At 40.9% G+C, this 17,612-nt stretch overlaps 1 protein-coding gene across 1 annotated transcript in view; it reads right to left on the bottom strand.

Annotated features, from left to right (window-relative positions):
* Positions 1-17,612, bottom strand: part of ARHGEF3 (Rho guanine nucleotide exchange factor 3) — a 312,788-nt gene that overhangs the window by 277,311 nt on the left and 17,865 nt on the right. The window contains exon 2 of the mRNA XM_073351503.1: positions 17,215-17,310. Coding sequence (XP_073207604.1) covers positions 17,215-17,310 — 96 coding nt within the window. The remainder of the gene's footprint in view (positions 1-17,214; positions 17,311-17,612) is intronic.

Genomic DNA, 17,612 nt, shown 5'->3' with positions numbered 1-17,612 from the left:
CAGTTATCACAACATTTCTGATTCAGTTTAGCTGGGGCCAGATTTTCACTAACCAATTTTACTTGCTGTTCAGAGCTAAACATTTTTGTGCAGAAAATGTAAGTTAAGGAAATCAAGTCAACTTAAAAATCAAGTTACACCAGCCTTTTGACAGCACTTTGCAAACAGTCAGTTTAACTGTTTTGTCTGTATAGCATTCCTATTTCTGCAAGCTTTTCAGAAAGCAACAGGGGAGGGGAAAATTCATTAAGAGATGCTTCTACATGTCACTATGATAAATTGAAGTGCAGTAGAATCAGTGAAGAAGACCTCCCATCAACATAGTGCTGTCTACACCGGGGGGTTAGGTTGTATAACTGCTTTGCTCTGGGGTACAGATTTTTCACACCCCCAAGCAACGTAGTTATAGCAATGTATGTAGATCTGGCCCAAGGCTTTCAGCTCTGAAGTTTCCCATTGTCAGCCAAGATGGCAGCCATCACATACAGTCTTAGGTGACCATTTTCAGAGCAATCCTTACATTTCCATGAAAAATACCTTCTCAAGTTTTCCTCAGTTTGCCAAGTCAGTAAGATGGGAAGAGGAGACATTTTTAATGATCTGTAGTACTTGGATTGTTAAAATCCTTTTTCTGTATCAAAGCAGCAGACCATTGTAACTTTTCGACATTTCTCTTAACACTTCAGACATTGCAATGCATTTGGTCCTCTCTCCCTAATCTTTGTGAGAGCATTCCACTTACTTGGTATGTCAGAGTGATGAAAAACATAATCGCCATGCCTGTGCATTTATAAACAAAATACCACTCAGGGCTGTTTAAAAGTGGTGTCAGTTTTTACCTGCAGAGAGCTTGCCATAATAAACTGAAACCACTGATGAATTTCACAAATATTTGCTTTGTCTCCCTAGGTTACTCATCTGTATAAGAAGAAAACAAAAGCATATAAGTGAGAGAAAGTAGTAGTACATTATACCATCATAATTAAACTTATAAAAAATGCTACAAGAGATCTAATGCAAATGCATATGAGTCGAAATATAACAAAGGAAACAAATTCTGGTCTCAAGCACAGACTTAGAGAACAGAGTATTGTGCAGCAGTCTAGGGAAAGAAATACCTGTCCCCCAGCCTGGACACAAGGAATAAAGCACCTGCAAAAACAGGCAGCTAATACGGTCTATGACAGCAACAGAGGCTATAGTTCCCTATGCTGAGTTTGGGGCCCAAGGATCCATGCTGTATATAGACCTACTCATATGACCACTCAGTCATCCCTGCCCATGTTCTCACACACTTTCACCTCTTCCTCAAGCACCCAATCAAAGCACAGGAGGAGGATTGTGGAGTTTCCCAACACAGGCTTTCAGCAGCTTGTCTCCCCTAGCCCCCTGCCAGTGGAAATATTCTGGGTACAGAATTCAGCATTTCTGCTACATTTCAGACCAAGCATGCCGACTGGTGTGGTAACACAGGATTAGGCTCTGTGTGTCAAACAATTTTCTTTCTTTCTTTGGGAACCAGTCAGGATTCACATCCACAGTCAGTAAATGCAAGCTGTACAAAGTTTTCTAAAACAGGAGGATGAAACATATGTTTAAACTTATTTGCCTCTGGGAGCTCTTTTCCTGTTACAAAGCCCATTTTGTCCATGTGAGACCCTAAGGTCAGCAGCTGGATTGCCCTCATATTAACCATTTGAGCATAGTCTCCTTTCTTGATGTGTGCTGCAGAAAATGATACATGAGTTATCTGCTCCAGGCTCTGTGTCTGCTCTACTGGATCTTTATCCATTTCCTGATTAGCTTTCTGGATTTTAGTCCCAATACAGCTGTTTGCATTGTAATAACTCTTACAATACAGCTGCTCCTTTTATGGGCACAGAAGTGCATTGAACAAGACATGAACAAGTTAGGTGACAGGGATGTGGGCTTGGGATTTTTTTGTTTTATTTTTAGTGTTCTTTCTAAGTAGGCACATTTCCATCTTGTCTTATTAAAATATTGTCCATTTACTACAGTTATCCTAGCATTTTGTGTGCATTTTCTTTGTCTTCTCCAAACACTTCCCTGCCTTTGCAATGAAACATAGCTGGAAATCAGCTAATTCAAGGACTTTTGTATGAAAAAAAAAAAAAGACTCCATATAAATCATCAAGAAGATTGAATCTGCGAATTATGGTTTTATCATCCCTTGTGCAGACATTCTGACTATATATCCTTCAATCACTATGTATCTTTTGTGCATCTGCAGTAAAACTGCACTTAAGTAGTTTTCTTCAAAAAGTGAGCCATACTAACAAAAAGCTGATAAAAGCAAATTATGGAAGAAGTGTCATTAGGCATGTTTATGTTTCACAGTTTTCTAATCATGGAATGCAGTTTTTTCTTCAACAGTTAGTAGCTGGTAAAGGTTGCAACATTAGTACAATGACTTCAGCTCATTTTTAATTAAATGTAACATGTCATGAATCTGTACATCCTCCTCAAATCAAGCTAGAGTTCAGTCAATTTGTCATGGCTCATCCAAAGAGAAATATTCAATGTGGTGTGAAGGAATTTAGCACCACTAGTCGCATCATCATTAAAAGGAAACATGACTAAATCCCAATGCATTGTGCTAAGTATCTACTATGCTGTCTGAGTACCACTTCTTTGCTATGAAGCATATCCTCATCTGCCCTTCAGTTTTTATCTATTATGTACTTTCAACTGTCACTCACAGGTATTTTGAACCCACATATCTTTACACTACTAATTTCATTTTTTAAAATGTAGAACCACAAAAGTAAAACAGTACATGAAAAACTTCCTTGTGCTTTAACTATTGTCACCACAATATTTATAAATTACTACTTGATTTTTGTTGTGTTTAAGATGTTTCCATATTTTGAAGTTAATATTAAAACAAAAAACACAAACAAAAAGAACCCCCTCTAGGCATTGTTATTAACACCCTCCTAAAGTTACAGCTAATCAATTAACTTAATTCAAGTGGGTGTAAAACACTACCATTCTGTTTTGGTAGTTGGGCTCCAGAGACTGCTTAATGCCAACTGGCAGAGGGCATAAGGGTGTATAGGGATTTACAGGGATCCCGTGTCTGATGTCTACATAATAATGCACCAAAGGATGGCATGTGAGATCTCTACAAACAGGCAGACATACTGGCCATCTTAGTCACTGTGAAATGTATGTACAGGTAATTTCTTAAATATAATATATTTATACTGGAAATTATGTTCTTAAAGACCTTGAAGTTAAAAGCAGGTCACCAGGAGGTGACCAGCCTCAGACAGACTGTGTTCAGGCAGGGGATAGGAGACGCTTATCTCTCTTTGTCTGGTCAGGTGTGTATTATGTATCTCAGAAGATAAGCCCATCTGCAAGCAGAGGCAGATGCTGATTAAAAGACTGCAAGGTCAACAAGAAAAGGAGGCCACATGGAAGATCAATCAGCAGGAAGTGTCCTGTTTATTAATAACAATCAAAGGACTGTTGAGAGATATATATCTGGATTTTAAAGAGACGGAGGGGGATCTTTCCAGTGAGGAGGCAAAAGGACAGTGTGAACAGAAGATCACAGCCAAGCCTGGCTGTCATATGCTGGAAGAATTTTGGGTAAGCTTTTGTTCTATATGACATGACAATACTAGTTACGTAAATTAAGGCTCTAGATAGCATGTTATGATTTTAGTTTCTATGTAACCATTTGTTTCCATTAATTCTACTTGCTTCTTCTCAAATGTCTGTTCTTTCTTAAATAAACTTCTTCTCGCTTTTACTATAAACATATCTAAGTGCTGTGTATTGAGCAGAGTGGTTATCCTAAGGTGTAACTGGTAAGCTGCTCTGTACTATTCCTTTGAAAGTAGCAGAGCTGTGAACTGCGTGAGTGTCCAGTGGAAGAGGGGCTGAGAACTCCAAAGGATAGCTTGGAGTGCTCAGGGGTTGAACCATACCTATCCTTTACCTGTAAATAGAAAGCAAGGCCTCCGGAGGGCTGGAAGGCAGTGCTTGTGTTGCCAGAGGCTGGTGATAATTGGGAACTGACCCATAGCAGAGACATGACATCTAATTTGTTCTTCTGTAAATGACTACACAAGGAGTAGGACAACACAGCATCGGGCCCATTAAATGTATGAAGTACACTGTAAAAATTATGTATAATCCACATATACTTTGCAGTAAATTAAGTCCCTTTACAACCAGCACTTGCTGTTCTTATGCATCAAGAGCCTCCAGTAGCCCATGATTTTGAGATGCTAGAAAATCATCAAGCATAAACAAGCAATTAATGTCTGGGTGGACATCCAAACAGTTTAATAGTAGGTAGAGAAAAGCTTCTTTAACTTCAACCTATACCTATAGTAACTTTCTAGTAACTAGTTTTTCATTGTTGTTGGAATTGGATTGGATTTTCTACCAGCAATTTTGTGATTGAATTTTATACTCGTGGAAGCAAGGGACTCTGAATTGCTTCTAGCCCGTTACAGGGCAAAATGGTTCTCTTACCCAGGACCATGAGGTATGGGAGTAAGACTCCACATGGAGAAGCAAACAAAGGGGTTTTTTTCCTGCATATTCCTTTCTGACTGAGCATTTTTTGCCTACTTGAAATATGCACCCAAGAGCTCTACCATACATGGATCACATCTGCTGTAGAAGGAAAGTGAACAGGAACAAGTGCTGAATGTTGAGAGGTTGCAATGACAAAGCAAATGTGTTGGGGGAAATTGTAGTCCTTCTGGGGGCAGGAAGAGAATGCAGATGCTAAATAGGGAGATGGGAGATAAGTACCAGCCAATTACAGCTTGGAGAGAGCTGGGGAGCCAGTCAGACCCCACACAGCTGATGGCTGCAGTAAAGGGAGTGGAACTGATAGACATTCTTATTGAAATATTGATGGCCTGCTAGATACTGGAGAACAAGAATGAGGATTAAAGCAAGGTGCTGAGGCTAGAGAATAGCAGGGGAGGTGAGAGTAAGGGAGAGATCAGGAACTGGGAGGCTGTAGGTTTGTCTCAATGCTACTAATCACAATGGCAGGGTGAGGCTTTCCTATTTCAGCAGCTAGTACTCCCATACCATGCATATTATCCAAGCCTTTACATGAAAAGAGAACTTCATTAGTATTCCATAGATAACTTTTTGGACAGGGGTGGGTAGTGGTGGCCCTGCCACTGTTTCCTCCCAGCTACATCCCAAGGTCAGATCCAGGGTCAGCAGTGCGAAGAAGCAGACAGACAGTTACGTGCCTTTACAGTAGGAGCAGCATGATGCAACAAGCAAGCTGTGCTCCTCTCCCCTTCACAAGCTCTCTGTTTATCAAAGTGTATGTTGCCCGCAGTATTTAACCCATAGTAAGAACTAGGCTGAAATTATATAAATCCATTGTAAACAGATTTAAGTATATCCACACACAGATTATTTACAAAATAGATTTAGTTAAATCCAACAGAAACTGATGCGAATTGTGTTTAGATCAGCTGGGGTGAAGAAGAGTTCCTATATTTCGTGCTGCTTTTTTTTCATTTGGAAACTGTTTTCTGCAAGATTGGGCTGATTGACAGGGAACTTGAGTTTACTCTGATGTTTGAATCTTCCCAACAGAAGAAAACAGACACTTAATTTTTGTAATCATAACTCCAAATTCTCAGAATGAAGCAAAAGTCACTAAAATTAAGGACCCGCAAATATTTCACAACTGCAGTTTCTTCTTGTGTCTCATATTAAAATTGACGGAAGTGTTGGCATTGATGGCACAGATCTTATTATCTGATGTTAATGGTATAAGGAAGCTCTGAATTTTGAAGACCAAATTATTATATTTATGAAAATCATGAACATATGTTTACTGTATTTAAAATGAGATAAGAGAGCCTCAGTCAGACCTGCCTTTCCCCGTCCAATTCATTGGCTCAACCAAATTCAATCAGAGTCTTGGCATCATTTACTGAAAAAAGCTGTTACATGAACCAGAAAACTTGTTTTTCTTGGAAGAAGTTTCCTCTCAGATTGAGCCAGCAGTCAAAATTATATAACTCAATGTCTCCACCCATTTAAAAAAAAAAAAAAAAGAGGAGTTAGCAGATTAACAACATTTTGTATGGTGCTGTATAGAACTAGTATTGAATGCACAATATTTTACAATGACAGATCAAAATGGTTATATCACAGTAAATGGTCCAATTGAAAACACTCCATAAAGTCCTGATCATTCAAATGAATCCCAGTACACCAAGTAAGGAAGTTAACCACCAAATGCAGGTTATGTTGATAGAGTTGATGTTACTTTTCCTTGGGTTATTAATCTTTTCTAAATCTAGGGTATCCCTTTAATATGAAATACATGGACAGAAAAATGAGAAGTAAATAAATGTACTAGCTCTCTTCATAGCTAAACAGTTAATTTATATTTTAATATATATATAATATATAAAAATAATAAAATAAAAACCTCCAGCAGATAAATGACAGCAAGTTTTCAATCACAGCAAATTTCCTATGCCTATACCTTTGTGTGTCATTGATTTTCCAGAGGTTTCCTCAATATTGTTACCGTCAGTTCAGCTTGACTGGTAGGAGCTCTAGAGAAAGTAGGGCACCAGGTGACCACTTATTTTCTCGGACAACAAAGTGGTTAAACTGTTGGCAACTGCATGGATACCCAGCTATGTTAGAGCTCCCAACATTGCTATCACTGGCAGAGTGGAACTGATATTAGCAGTGGTGGGGAACTGTTAGCAAAATATCTGGTGTAGAAAAGATCATAATGAATCTCTCTGCTGGTGGATTGGAATAAAGTGTTTCCCTTACCCAGCCCCCCGGCTTCAAGTTTTCAATTGGCTAAAAATGGAATCATGTGATCAATTACTACTCTAAATTATTGGATAGAAAAAGACAAGGTTGCACCTTATAAACATGTTACATCCATGAGTAGTATGTATTATAGGTGGTTATAAGTCCGTCAACATAAGGGTGTGTGGGTGTGTGTATATATATTAGTTATAGTTATAAGCAACTACTGATCTGTTGTACTCAAAACAGTCTACAACAATTGATTAAAAAAAAATTTATCAAATCATTTACTAACACTTTATAAACTATAACTAGGGCCCCACCAAATTCATGGTCCATTTTGGTCAATTTCGTGGTCATAGGATTTTAAAAATCATCAATTTTAGGATTCCAGACATTTAAATCTGAAATTTCATGGTATTGTAATCGTAGGGATCCTGATACAAAAAGGAGTTGTATGTGGCAGGGTGCAAGGGTATTGTAAGGGGGGTTACGGTGCTGCTACCCTTACTTCTGCGCTGCTGCTGGCAGTGGTGCTGCCTTCAGAGCTGGGCAGCTGGAGAGCAGCAGCTGCTGGCTGAGAGCCCAGCTCTGAATGCAGAGCTGCCGCCAGGAGCAGCACAGAAGGGTGGCATGGTATGGTACTGACACCCCTTATTTCTGCGCTGCTGCTGACAGAGCCCCACCTTCAGAGCTCAGTGCCCAGCCAACAGCTGCCATTCTCCAGCCACCCAGCTCTGAAGGCAGTGCAGAAGGAAGGATGGCAATACCACAATCCCCCTAAAATAACCTTGCGACCACCCCCTGCAACTCCCTTTTGGGTCAGGACCCCCAATTTGAGAAATGCTGGTCTTCCCCAGGAAATCTGTATAGTAGAGGGTAAAAGCACACAAAAGACCAGATTTCACGATCTGTGACGCATTTTACATGGCCGCGAATTTGGTAGGGCCCCATTTATAAATTTAGTCATAGTGGTTTTTGTTTGTTTGTTTTTGCAGGGGGGAGGTTTGGACAAGTCTGCACTTTACTATGGTACAGATGCAATGTGCATTCACTGAACAAAACAGTCAACGTAACACACAGAAGATCAGCAAAATGATCTGTTACACCACTTGAGAAAACTTCAGAAGAGTATAATGTGATATGGACAGTCCTGACAAGCATTAGCTATATAAAATAATGTTCTTGATATTAAACATATCTACTCAGCCTCTTCTTGGTCACTATATCACATTTCAGTAACTGATCCATCTAGTGATATTTTACTAGTTTTGCTTTCGTTATCTAGGCATTATGTAAAATACATCTTTTTTAGAAAAAAAAAACATTATTTTCTGTAGTGATCCAGACTGAAATCATCAAATTATTCAGCCCTTTGGGGGGGGGGAGGCAGAAACAAGGACTGACGCAATACTTAAACCCTTCATGTGTAGCATAAGTATGCCCTAAGTGGCAGATAAGATCTTCCTCAGCTCCTCTGCACTAAGGTGACTTTCACCCTAACCTGCATAATTAACACAGTTACACCATGCGTTTCATATTATACATTCCAAATATCGTTAACATCAGCACTCTGTAACAACTACACATTGCCATGCTGAAAAACAAAATCCTCTATAACCGAGCCAAATTGAGAACTGAAACAGAACAAACACTTTTTTGGAATCAGACTATCTATCTATATAAAAATCTTAAAGCTGTAATGAAACATTATACTGCTAGGACAAAGTAAAATGCAACATCTGACCATATATACTAATCCTCTGTCCCCACCCTGCCAAAAAAACCCTCAAGAGCTAAACAAAAAAAAACCAGCCACACACCCATACCAATTCTTCCCCTTTATCTTTAATCTCATCTCCAAGTTCCAAACAGGTTTCAGATAATAAAATAAAGAATTCAGCCACTCTGTTTTGTTCGTTACATTTAAGACATTGGATGTATCAATGAAGCAGTCAGCTTCTCAAATCAGAAGTGCAAAGTAAGCAGACACATAGCAGGCAAAGGGCAACTTCTAACAGCCGTTTGTTTTCTAAATTAAAAGATCACCAAACATAAAAGTTACAGTATGTAGTTTGAAATACAAGTTAAAAAGACATGGGCCACATCTGAGCTTTTTTCATTACATTAAAGGCCACATTCTCAGCTGGTGTAAACTGTCATAGCTACATTGACTTATCTAATAGATACACTAACTAGAAAAGATAGGACAGGGTACTTAAAGAGAAAAGGATATGACAAGCCTTACAACAAAACGTTCCACTGCCCCAGCAAGAGTTAAGTCACAATGTGTCCTTCACCACTGGAATTGTTCATTCATCCATCCTCCAGTAATAAGCATTTTAGTGCCAATGCAGATCAGTCAAGTTATTCTTGTCCCTAATTAGCACTCCACAAGCTGTAACATTCTTTACTCACAGCAGATTGAGACTTTAAAAGAAGTGAGATTCTAACTTTAAAGATTTAGGACACTTTAGATTGGTTACTATCGGTGTGCAGTGTTTCCAGAACAGGGGTGTGCAAACTACGGCCTGTTTTAAGCTGGCCTGCGAGCTGCAGGGTCAGTGCCTGCGGATGGGTCAGCGTGCAGAGCCGCCTTGCCGCGCCTCCACATAGGAGCCGGAGCAGGGACATGCCACTGCTTCCAGGAGCTGCTTGAAGTAAGTACCGCTTGGAGCCTGAGCCCTTGAGCCTCTCCCCACACCCCAACCCACTACCCCAGCCCTGATCCCCATCCTGCTCTCCAAACCCCTCAATCTCAGCCTGGAGCACCCTCCTGCACCCCAAACATCTCATCCCCAGCTCCACCCAAGAGCCCGCACCCCCAGCCAGAACCTGCACTCCTGCCCCAGCCCTGATCCCCCTCCTGCCCTCCAAACCCCTCGGTCCCAGCCCAGAGCACCGTCTTACACCCCAAACTTCTCATCCCCAGCCCCACCCCAGAGCCTGCAACTCCAACCACAGCCCTCACCCCTTCCCACACACCAACCGCAATTTTGTGAGCAATCATGGCCTGATATACAATTTCTATTTCCCGATGTGGTCCTCAGGCCAAAAAGTTTGCCCACCCTTGTTCTAGAGTGTATATCTTACCCCCAAATGTCCACTGATGAGTCTGAGTGAGGGCAAAATACACTAGCACCAATAGAAACTGACATTTGAATATAAAGATCTAATACATATCAGCCTGATCCTGTAAAGTGCTGAATAGCTGTCGCTTCCATAGACTTCAGGGGCACCGGCACCTTTCAACATTAGGCCATAATGATGACTACAAGCAATGAACAGGGAAACCTGTTGGGAGAAGATGGGTTCTGCACAGATCTCCATTGATTCAGATAAACATCTGGAATTCTGGATTTTTATCCCATCCTAAATCCTGAGAGGTATTTTTACAACTGTACAAAGGAGATTTCTGTTTGATCTCCTGATATTAAGATTTTTATTTTTAAGATGTCTAAAATTGAAAAATGCACACACAGGACTACAACCCCTGGGAGACTAGTAGCTTGTGATCCCCAGATGATTTGATGAGAAGACTGAGTGGAGGATGGGGAGAACTAAAAATATTAGCAACTACGGCAGAATTGTACCACATACAGCAGAAATCATGGATAAGAATAGACAGGCAATAAACCAGAGGATTTTAAAAGACCAGATATCAGTAAGACAAGACTGACCGGTAACATCCATTAGTTTTCCACACATCCCTGTGGTGAATTACAAATAAATAATAGGTTTCAGAGTAACAGCTATGTTAGTCTGTATTCGCAGAAAGAAAAGGAGTACTTGTGGCACCTTAGAGACTAACCAATTTATTTGAGCATAAGCTTTCGTGAGCTACAGCTCACTTCATTGGATGCATTCAGTGGAAAATACAGTGAGGATGTTTTTATACACACAGACCATGAAAAAATGGGTGTTCATCACGACAAAAGGTTCTCTCTCCCCCAACCCCACTTTCCTGCTGATAATAGCTTATCTAAAGCGATCACTCTCCTTTCAATGTGTATGATAATCAAGGTGGGCCATTTCCAGCACAAATCCAGGGTTTAACAAGAACGTCTGAGGAACGGGGGGGGGGGGGGGGGGGGGGGGAAGGAATAAACAAGGGGAAATAGGTTACTTTTTATAATGACTCAACCACTCTCAGTCTCTAAGCCTAAGTTAATTGTATCCAATTTGCAAATTAATTCCAATTCAGCAGTCTCTCGTTGGAGTCTGTTTCTGAAGTTTTTCTGTTGTAATGTCACAACTTTCATGTCTGTAATTGCGTGACCAGAGAGATTGAAGTGTTCTCCGACTGGTTTATGAATGTTATAATTCTTGACATCTGATTTGTGTCCATTTATTCTTTTACGTAGAGACTGTCCAGTTTGACCAATGTACATGGCAAAGGTCTGTGTGTATAAAAACATCTTCACTGTATTTTCCACTTTATGCATCTGATGAAGTGAGCTGTAGCTCACGAAAGCTTATGCTCAAATAAACTGGTTAGTCTCTAAGGTGCCACAAGTACTCCTTTTCTTTTTGCGAATACAGACTCACACGGCTGTTATTCTGAAACCTGTCATTATGCAAGGCACTGCATTTTGCCATATGGAGTGGAAATCTATCAACTGCATGAAAAAACTTGTACAGATACAGACAGACATCATCTTCCTTTCCAAATGCAAACAGATGGACATCGTACCAAAAGGACTGAAGGTAAAAAATCCATTACAATCTACATACCACACAGACTATGCTGACAGCTTGTGCCACACGCTCTCAAAGAAAATGCGGAACCACCTGATCAACATCCTCTACAGCAAACAGGAAACAATTAAGAATGAGCTCTGAAAACTGGATACTCTCATAAAAAAAAAATCAACCTTCCACACAAACTTCCTCATGGCTGGACTTTACTAAAATTAGACAAGCCATTTACAACACACACTTTGATTCTCTACAAAAGAAAAAGGATACTAAACTTTCTAAACAACTACATGCCACAAGGGGCCACAGCAATGGTTCCCTCAACCCACTCAGCAATATTGTTAACCTATCCAACTATACTCTTAGCCCAGCAGAAGAAGCGGTCCTATCTCGGGGCCTCTCCTTCTGCCCCTCCACCCCCACGAACATGATACAGTTCTGTGGTGACCTAGAATCCTATTTTCGACATCTCCGACTCAAAGAATATTTCCAACACACCTCTGAACAACATACTAATCCACAGAGATCTCCCTACCAACACTACAAAAAGAAGGATTCTCGGTGGACTCCTCCTGAAGGTCAAGACAGCAGACTGGACTTCTACATAGAGTGCTTTCGCCGACGTGCATGGGCTGAAATTGTGGAAAAGCAGCATTACTTGTCCCACAAAACCTCAGCCGTGCAGAACACAATGCCATCCACAGCCTCAGAAACAACTCTGACATCATAATCAAAAAGGTTGACAAAGGAGGTGCTGTTGTCATCATGAATAGGTCGGAATATGAACAAGAGGCTGCTAGGCAGCTCTCCAACACCACTTTCTACAAACCATTACCCTCTGATCCCACTGAGGGTTACCAAAAGAAACTACAGTATTTGCTCAAGAAACTCCCTGAAAAAGCACAAGATCAAATCTGCACAGACACACCCCTGGAACCCCGATCTGGGACATTCTATCTACTACCCAAGATCCATAAACCTGGAAATCCTGGGCGCCCCATCATCTCAGGCATTGGCACCCTGACAGCAGGACTGTCTGGCTATGTAGACACCCTCCTCAGGCCCTACGCTACCAGCACTCCCAGCTACCTTCGAGACACCATTGACTTCCTGAGGAAACTACAATCCATCGGTGATCTTCCTGAAAACACCATCCTGGCCACTATGGATGTAGAAGCCCTCTACACCAACATTCCACACAAAGATGGACTACAAGCCATCAGGAACAGTAACCCCGATAATGTCACAGCTAACCTGTTGGCTGAACTTTGTGACTTTGTCCTCACCCATAACTATTTCACATTTGGGGACAATGTATACCTTCAAATCAGCGGCACTGCTATGGGTACCTGCATGGCCCCACAGTATACCAACATTTTTACGGCTGACTTAGAACAACGTTTCCTCAGCTCTCGTCCCCTAACGCTCCTACTCTACTTGCACTATATTGATGACATCTTCATCATCTGGACCCATGGAAAAGAAGCCCTTGAGGAATTCCACCATGATTTCAACAATTTCCATCCCACCATCAACCGCAGCCTGGACCAGTCCACACAAGAGATCCACTTCCTGGACACTACAGTGCTAATAAGTGATGGTCACATCAACACCACCCTATACCGGAAACCTACTGACCGCTATTCCTACCTACATGCCTCCAGCTTTCACCCTGACCACACCACACGATCCATTGTCTACAGCCAAGCTCTGCGATACAACCGCATTTGCTCCAACCCCTCAGACAGAGACAAACACCTACAAGATCTCTATCAAGTATTCTTACAACTACAATACCCACCTGCTGAAGTGAAGAAACAGATTGACAGAGCCAGAAGAGTACCCAAAAGTCACCTACTACAGGACAGGCCCAACAAAGAAAATAACAGAACGCCACTAGCCATCACCTTCAGCCCCCAACTAAAACCCCTCCAACGCATCATCAAGGATCTACAACCTATCCTGAAGGATGACCCATCACTCTCACAAATCTTGGGAGATAGGCCAGTCCTTGCCTACAGACAGCCCCCCGCAACCTGAAGCAAATACTCACCAGCAACCACATACCACACAACAGAAACACTAACCCAGGAACCTGTCCTTGCAACAAAGCCCGTTGCCAACTGTGCCCACATATCTATTCAGGGGACACCATCACAGGGCCTAATAACATCAGCCACACTATCAGAGGCTCGTTCACCTGCACATCTATCAATGAGATATATGCCATCATGTGCCAGCAATGCCCCTTTGCCATGTACATTGGTCAAACTGGACAGTCTCTACGTAAAAGAATAAATGGACACAAATCAGATGTCAAGAATTATAACATTCATAAACCAGTCGGAGAACACTTCACTCTCTGGTCATGCGATTACAGACATGAAAGTTGCAATATTACAACAGAAAAACTTCAGAAACAGACTCCAACGAGAGACTGCTGAATTGGAATTAATTTGCAAATTGGATACAATTAATTTAGGCTTGAATAGAGACTGAGAGTGGTTGAGTCATTATAAAAAGTAACCTATTTCCCCTTGTTTATTCCTTTCCCCCCTCCCCCCCCCCCGTTCCTCAGAAGTTCTTGTTAAACCCTGGATTTGTGCTGGAAATGGCCCACCTTGATTATCATACACATTGAAAGGAGAGTGATCACTTTAGATAAGCTATTACCAGCAGGAGAGTGGGGTTGGGGGAGAGAAAACCTTTTGTAGTGATGAACACCCATTTTTTCATGGTCTGTGTGTATAAAAACATCCTCACTTTTTTTCATGGTCTGTGTGTATAAAAACATCTTCACTGTATTTTCCACTGAATGCATCCGATGAAATGAGCCGTAGCTCACGAAAGCTTATGCTCAAATAAATTGGTTAGTCTCTAAGGTGCCACAAGTACTCCTTTTCTTTTTGCAAATAAATAATAGCAGATAGTTAAGATAGTCATTAACAGTTGATAAGATAGGGTGAGGTAAAGGTGTACAGATTATATGGTTCTGCAAGACTAAGGGAAAAGTAGAGAGCCATAAAAGAGAACACTATTTGTAGTGTTGTTGTAGCCATGTTGGTCCCAGGATATTAGATAGACAAGGTGGGTGAAGTAATATCTGTTATTGGACCAATTTGCACAGGCGCCAACTTTCCAAAGTGCCGGGGGAGAGGGGAGCTCGACACCCGGCTCTGCCCACGCCCCACCCCTTCCCCCAAGGCCCCACCCCAGGCCTTGCCCCTACTCCACCCCTTCCCATCCCTGATCCACGTCTTCCCACCCCCACCCCACCTCTTCCCGCCCAGTTTCACCCACATCCCCGAGCACGCCATGTCCTCGCTCCGCCCCACCCCCCCCCAAGCCTCCTGAACACCATGAAACAGCTGATAGAGGGGGGCAGGAGGTATGGACACTGATCTGTGGGGCCCACCAGTGGGAGGCGCTGGGGCGGGGAGCTGATATGGGAGCTGCTGGTGGGTGTTCAACATCTAAGATTTTTTCCCCAGGGTGCTCCAGCCCCGGAACACCCATGGAGTCAGTCCCCATGCCAATTTGTGTTGGTGAAAGAGGTAAGATCAGGACCTGAAGAAGAGCTTGGTGTAGCTCAAAATCTTGTCTCTTTCACCAACGCAAGTTGGTCCAAGAAAAGATATTATCTCACCTATTTCATCTCTCTAATAAAAGAGAAAGGACATATTTAGGATGTACCCAAATATTAGGGGCATGATAAAGCAAAAAAAAAGTGACCAGAAACAATGAGCTATTAACAGCATCATTAAAATGTTTCCCCCCTGTGGGTTAAAAAAAGATGCCACATACACAAAACACAATTTGAAGTCTCATTTATGGTTTTGAGAGTTTTCCTAGAATGAGGACAGGGAAAGGAGGTGAATCTGCCACACCAATCCAGGCTGCCAAATGAATTTTACAGAAAATTCTCACATATTTATTTTATTGAAACAAATATTATTACTCAACACTAACTCCTTAACAAAGGTCCAGTTGGGGATACAATATGGTTTGCTATTATTTTTTGTTTCAATAGTATAATAAGTGAAACCATACTTCTCTACAGGTTTCCGAGTAGCAGCCGTGTTAGGCTGTATTTGCAAAAAGAAAAAGAGTACTTGTGGCACCTTAGAGACTAACCAATTTATTTGAGCGTAAGCTTTCGTGAGCTACAGCTCACTTCATCGGATGCATTCAGTGGAAAATACAGTGGGGAGATTTATATACATAGAGAACATGAAACAATGGGTGTTACCATAGTGTATGGTACAGTAGGGGAGATTACCATAGTGTATGGTAACACCCATTGTTTCATGTTCTCTATGTATATAAATCTCCCCACTGTATTTTCCACTGAATGCATCCGATGAAGTGAGCTGTAGCTCACGAAACCTTACGCTCAAATAAATTGGTTAGTCTCGAAGGTGCCACAAGTACTCCCTCTCTTTTTGCATACTTCTCTACATACAAGATAGATGTGAGTTAGCCCTCTTGGCAGGCTGGTTACACGTTCCTGGCATGAGTTTATTCTGTTGTTTTTCTTCATGATGAATGAGCAACATCAGCATATCCAAGCTAAATCAGGAGTGCAACAGTGAGATAAATGTGTGCACATAACAGGGAAGGGAAGGCAACAGAATGACTCCCCCATTATCTTCCGTGGAGCTGGAGTAAACCCTGTATAAACAAGTGGAGAGTTCAGTCTCAATGCTCATTCAGAACTTGGCCCCTCTGGTGTAAATGCCAATAGGTGTGCTGAAAGCAATGTAACGAGCAGTGGTGGTTTTACTGATGAAGCAACCTTGGTCATCATTAAAATTAGTGCTGTTTAAATGATTAATTTGTTTTGGTTCAGTCAACAAACCAAAATAAAATAATGGCAGCTTCACAATGACCCAAAATGAAAAAAAATTGTTTCATTTGTAACAATATGTTTTGTTCATTTCAACCTTTTTTAAACCTTTTTTTTAAAGATTTAAGTAAAATGCAATATAAAAAGGTGTTTCAAATTGAAGTATTGAAACATTTCATTCTGAATAAGTTAAAAAAGAAAACATTTCAATTTTGTTCAGATCTTCCCTTTCCTAACTGAAACAATTCTGCCAATTTGACCCAAATTTCTTACATACTTCTGTTGACCTAAATCAGCCTTGGTTAGCCAGAAAAGTTTTATCCAAAAAATTAATCCAGCTCTAATTAAAATGTAAGCATTTGTAAACAGTTAATTGAGGTTTCCAGTTTTCTCCTACACTTAGAATAGAAGTTTCTTTGGTAAGTTTTGGAAAATGTTGACTTTTTAATGGCTTTTACTGTACCAGCCCACTAGAAACTACAGTGAGACCACAGACTTGTTTAACAGAATATCTGTCACCTGTGAAGTGGCTCAGTTCTCCATTACCACCAATGTGGATGAGATTTAAATTGTATGACAAAGTTGAAAGATTCCATATGTGCCATCTTAGCCCTATTGGAGTCAGAGGCAGTTTGGCCAATGACTTCAGTGGGGCCAGGATTTCACCTCATCTCTTCCATTACCAAACCTGTGAGACACCCAGACCTGCACTATTAAATAAAAATAAATAAAACCCTTCCCGGCTTTTCATGTTTTATTGTTAAGACACTAGAAAGAGAGGGAAACATAAAGGAACTTAATTATTTTTTAAATTACTTCTCTCATTGTTTATTAACCTCTTGAAAGATTAAAATTAAAGATTGTTTACTTACCAAACTTTTTTTTCCTCTATTCCTCCTCGGGCACACTGGTTTATTATTTGAGGGTTGCTCATTATGCGTGCTGGGCTACTGCCATTCATCTTTTTTCTAAAAAAAGAATAAAAATATTGAGTAATTAAAAAAAAATTCAGGTGAACAGATTTATGCATTTGCAAATATATACAAGAGAAACAGAGTAGATCAAAACTTTGGACAAGCATTTTAAGACCAAATTTTGCCTGCCTCACTTGAGTAATCTCCAAGTTAATCAATGGGACTACTTGCATGAATAAATTGAACAGTATTTAGCCATTGTTTTTCAGAGTTGCTAGTTCTGCAGAAGCCAACACTGATTGCCTTTTGTTTACTTCTTTGAATGTGTGCCAGCACAGTTCATGTCAGCAGGACTA

This window comes from Lepidochelys kempii, chromosome 7 (assembly GCF_965140265.1).
Source record: "Lepidochelys kempii isolate rLepKem1 chromosome 7, rLepKem1.hap2, whole genome shotgun sequence".
In the NCBI taxonomy this organism is placed as follows: Eukaryota; Metazoa; Chordata; order Testudines; family Cheloniidae; genus Lepidochelys; species Lepidochelys kempii.
The sequence above is the reverse complement of the archived record's forward strand: the minus strand, read 5'-3'. Positions and strand labels throughout refer to the sequence as shown.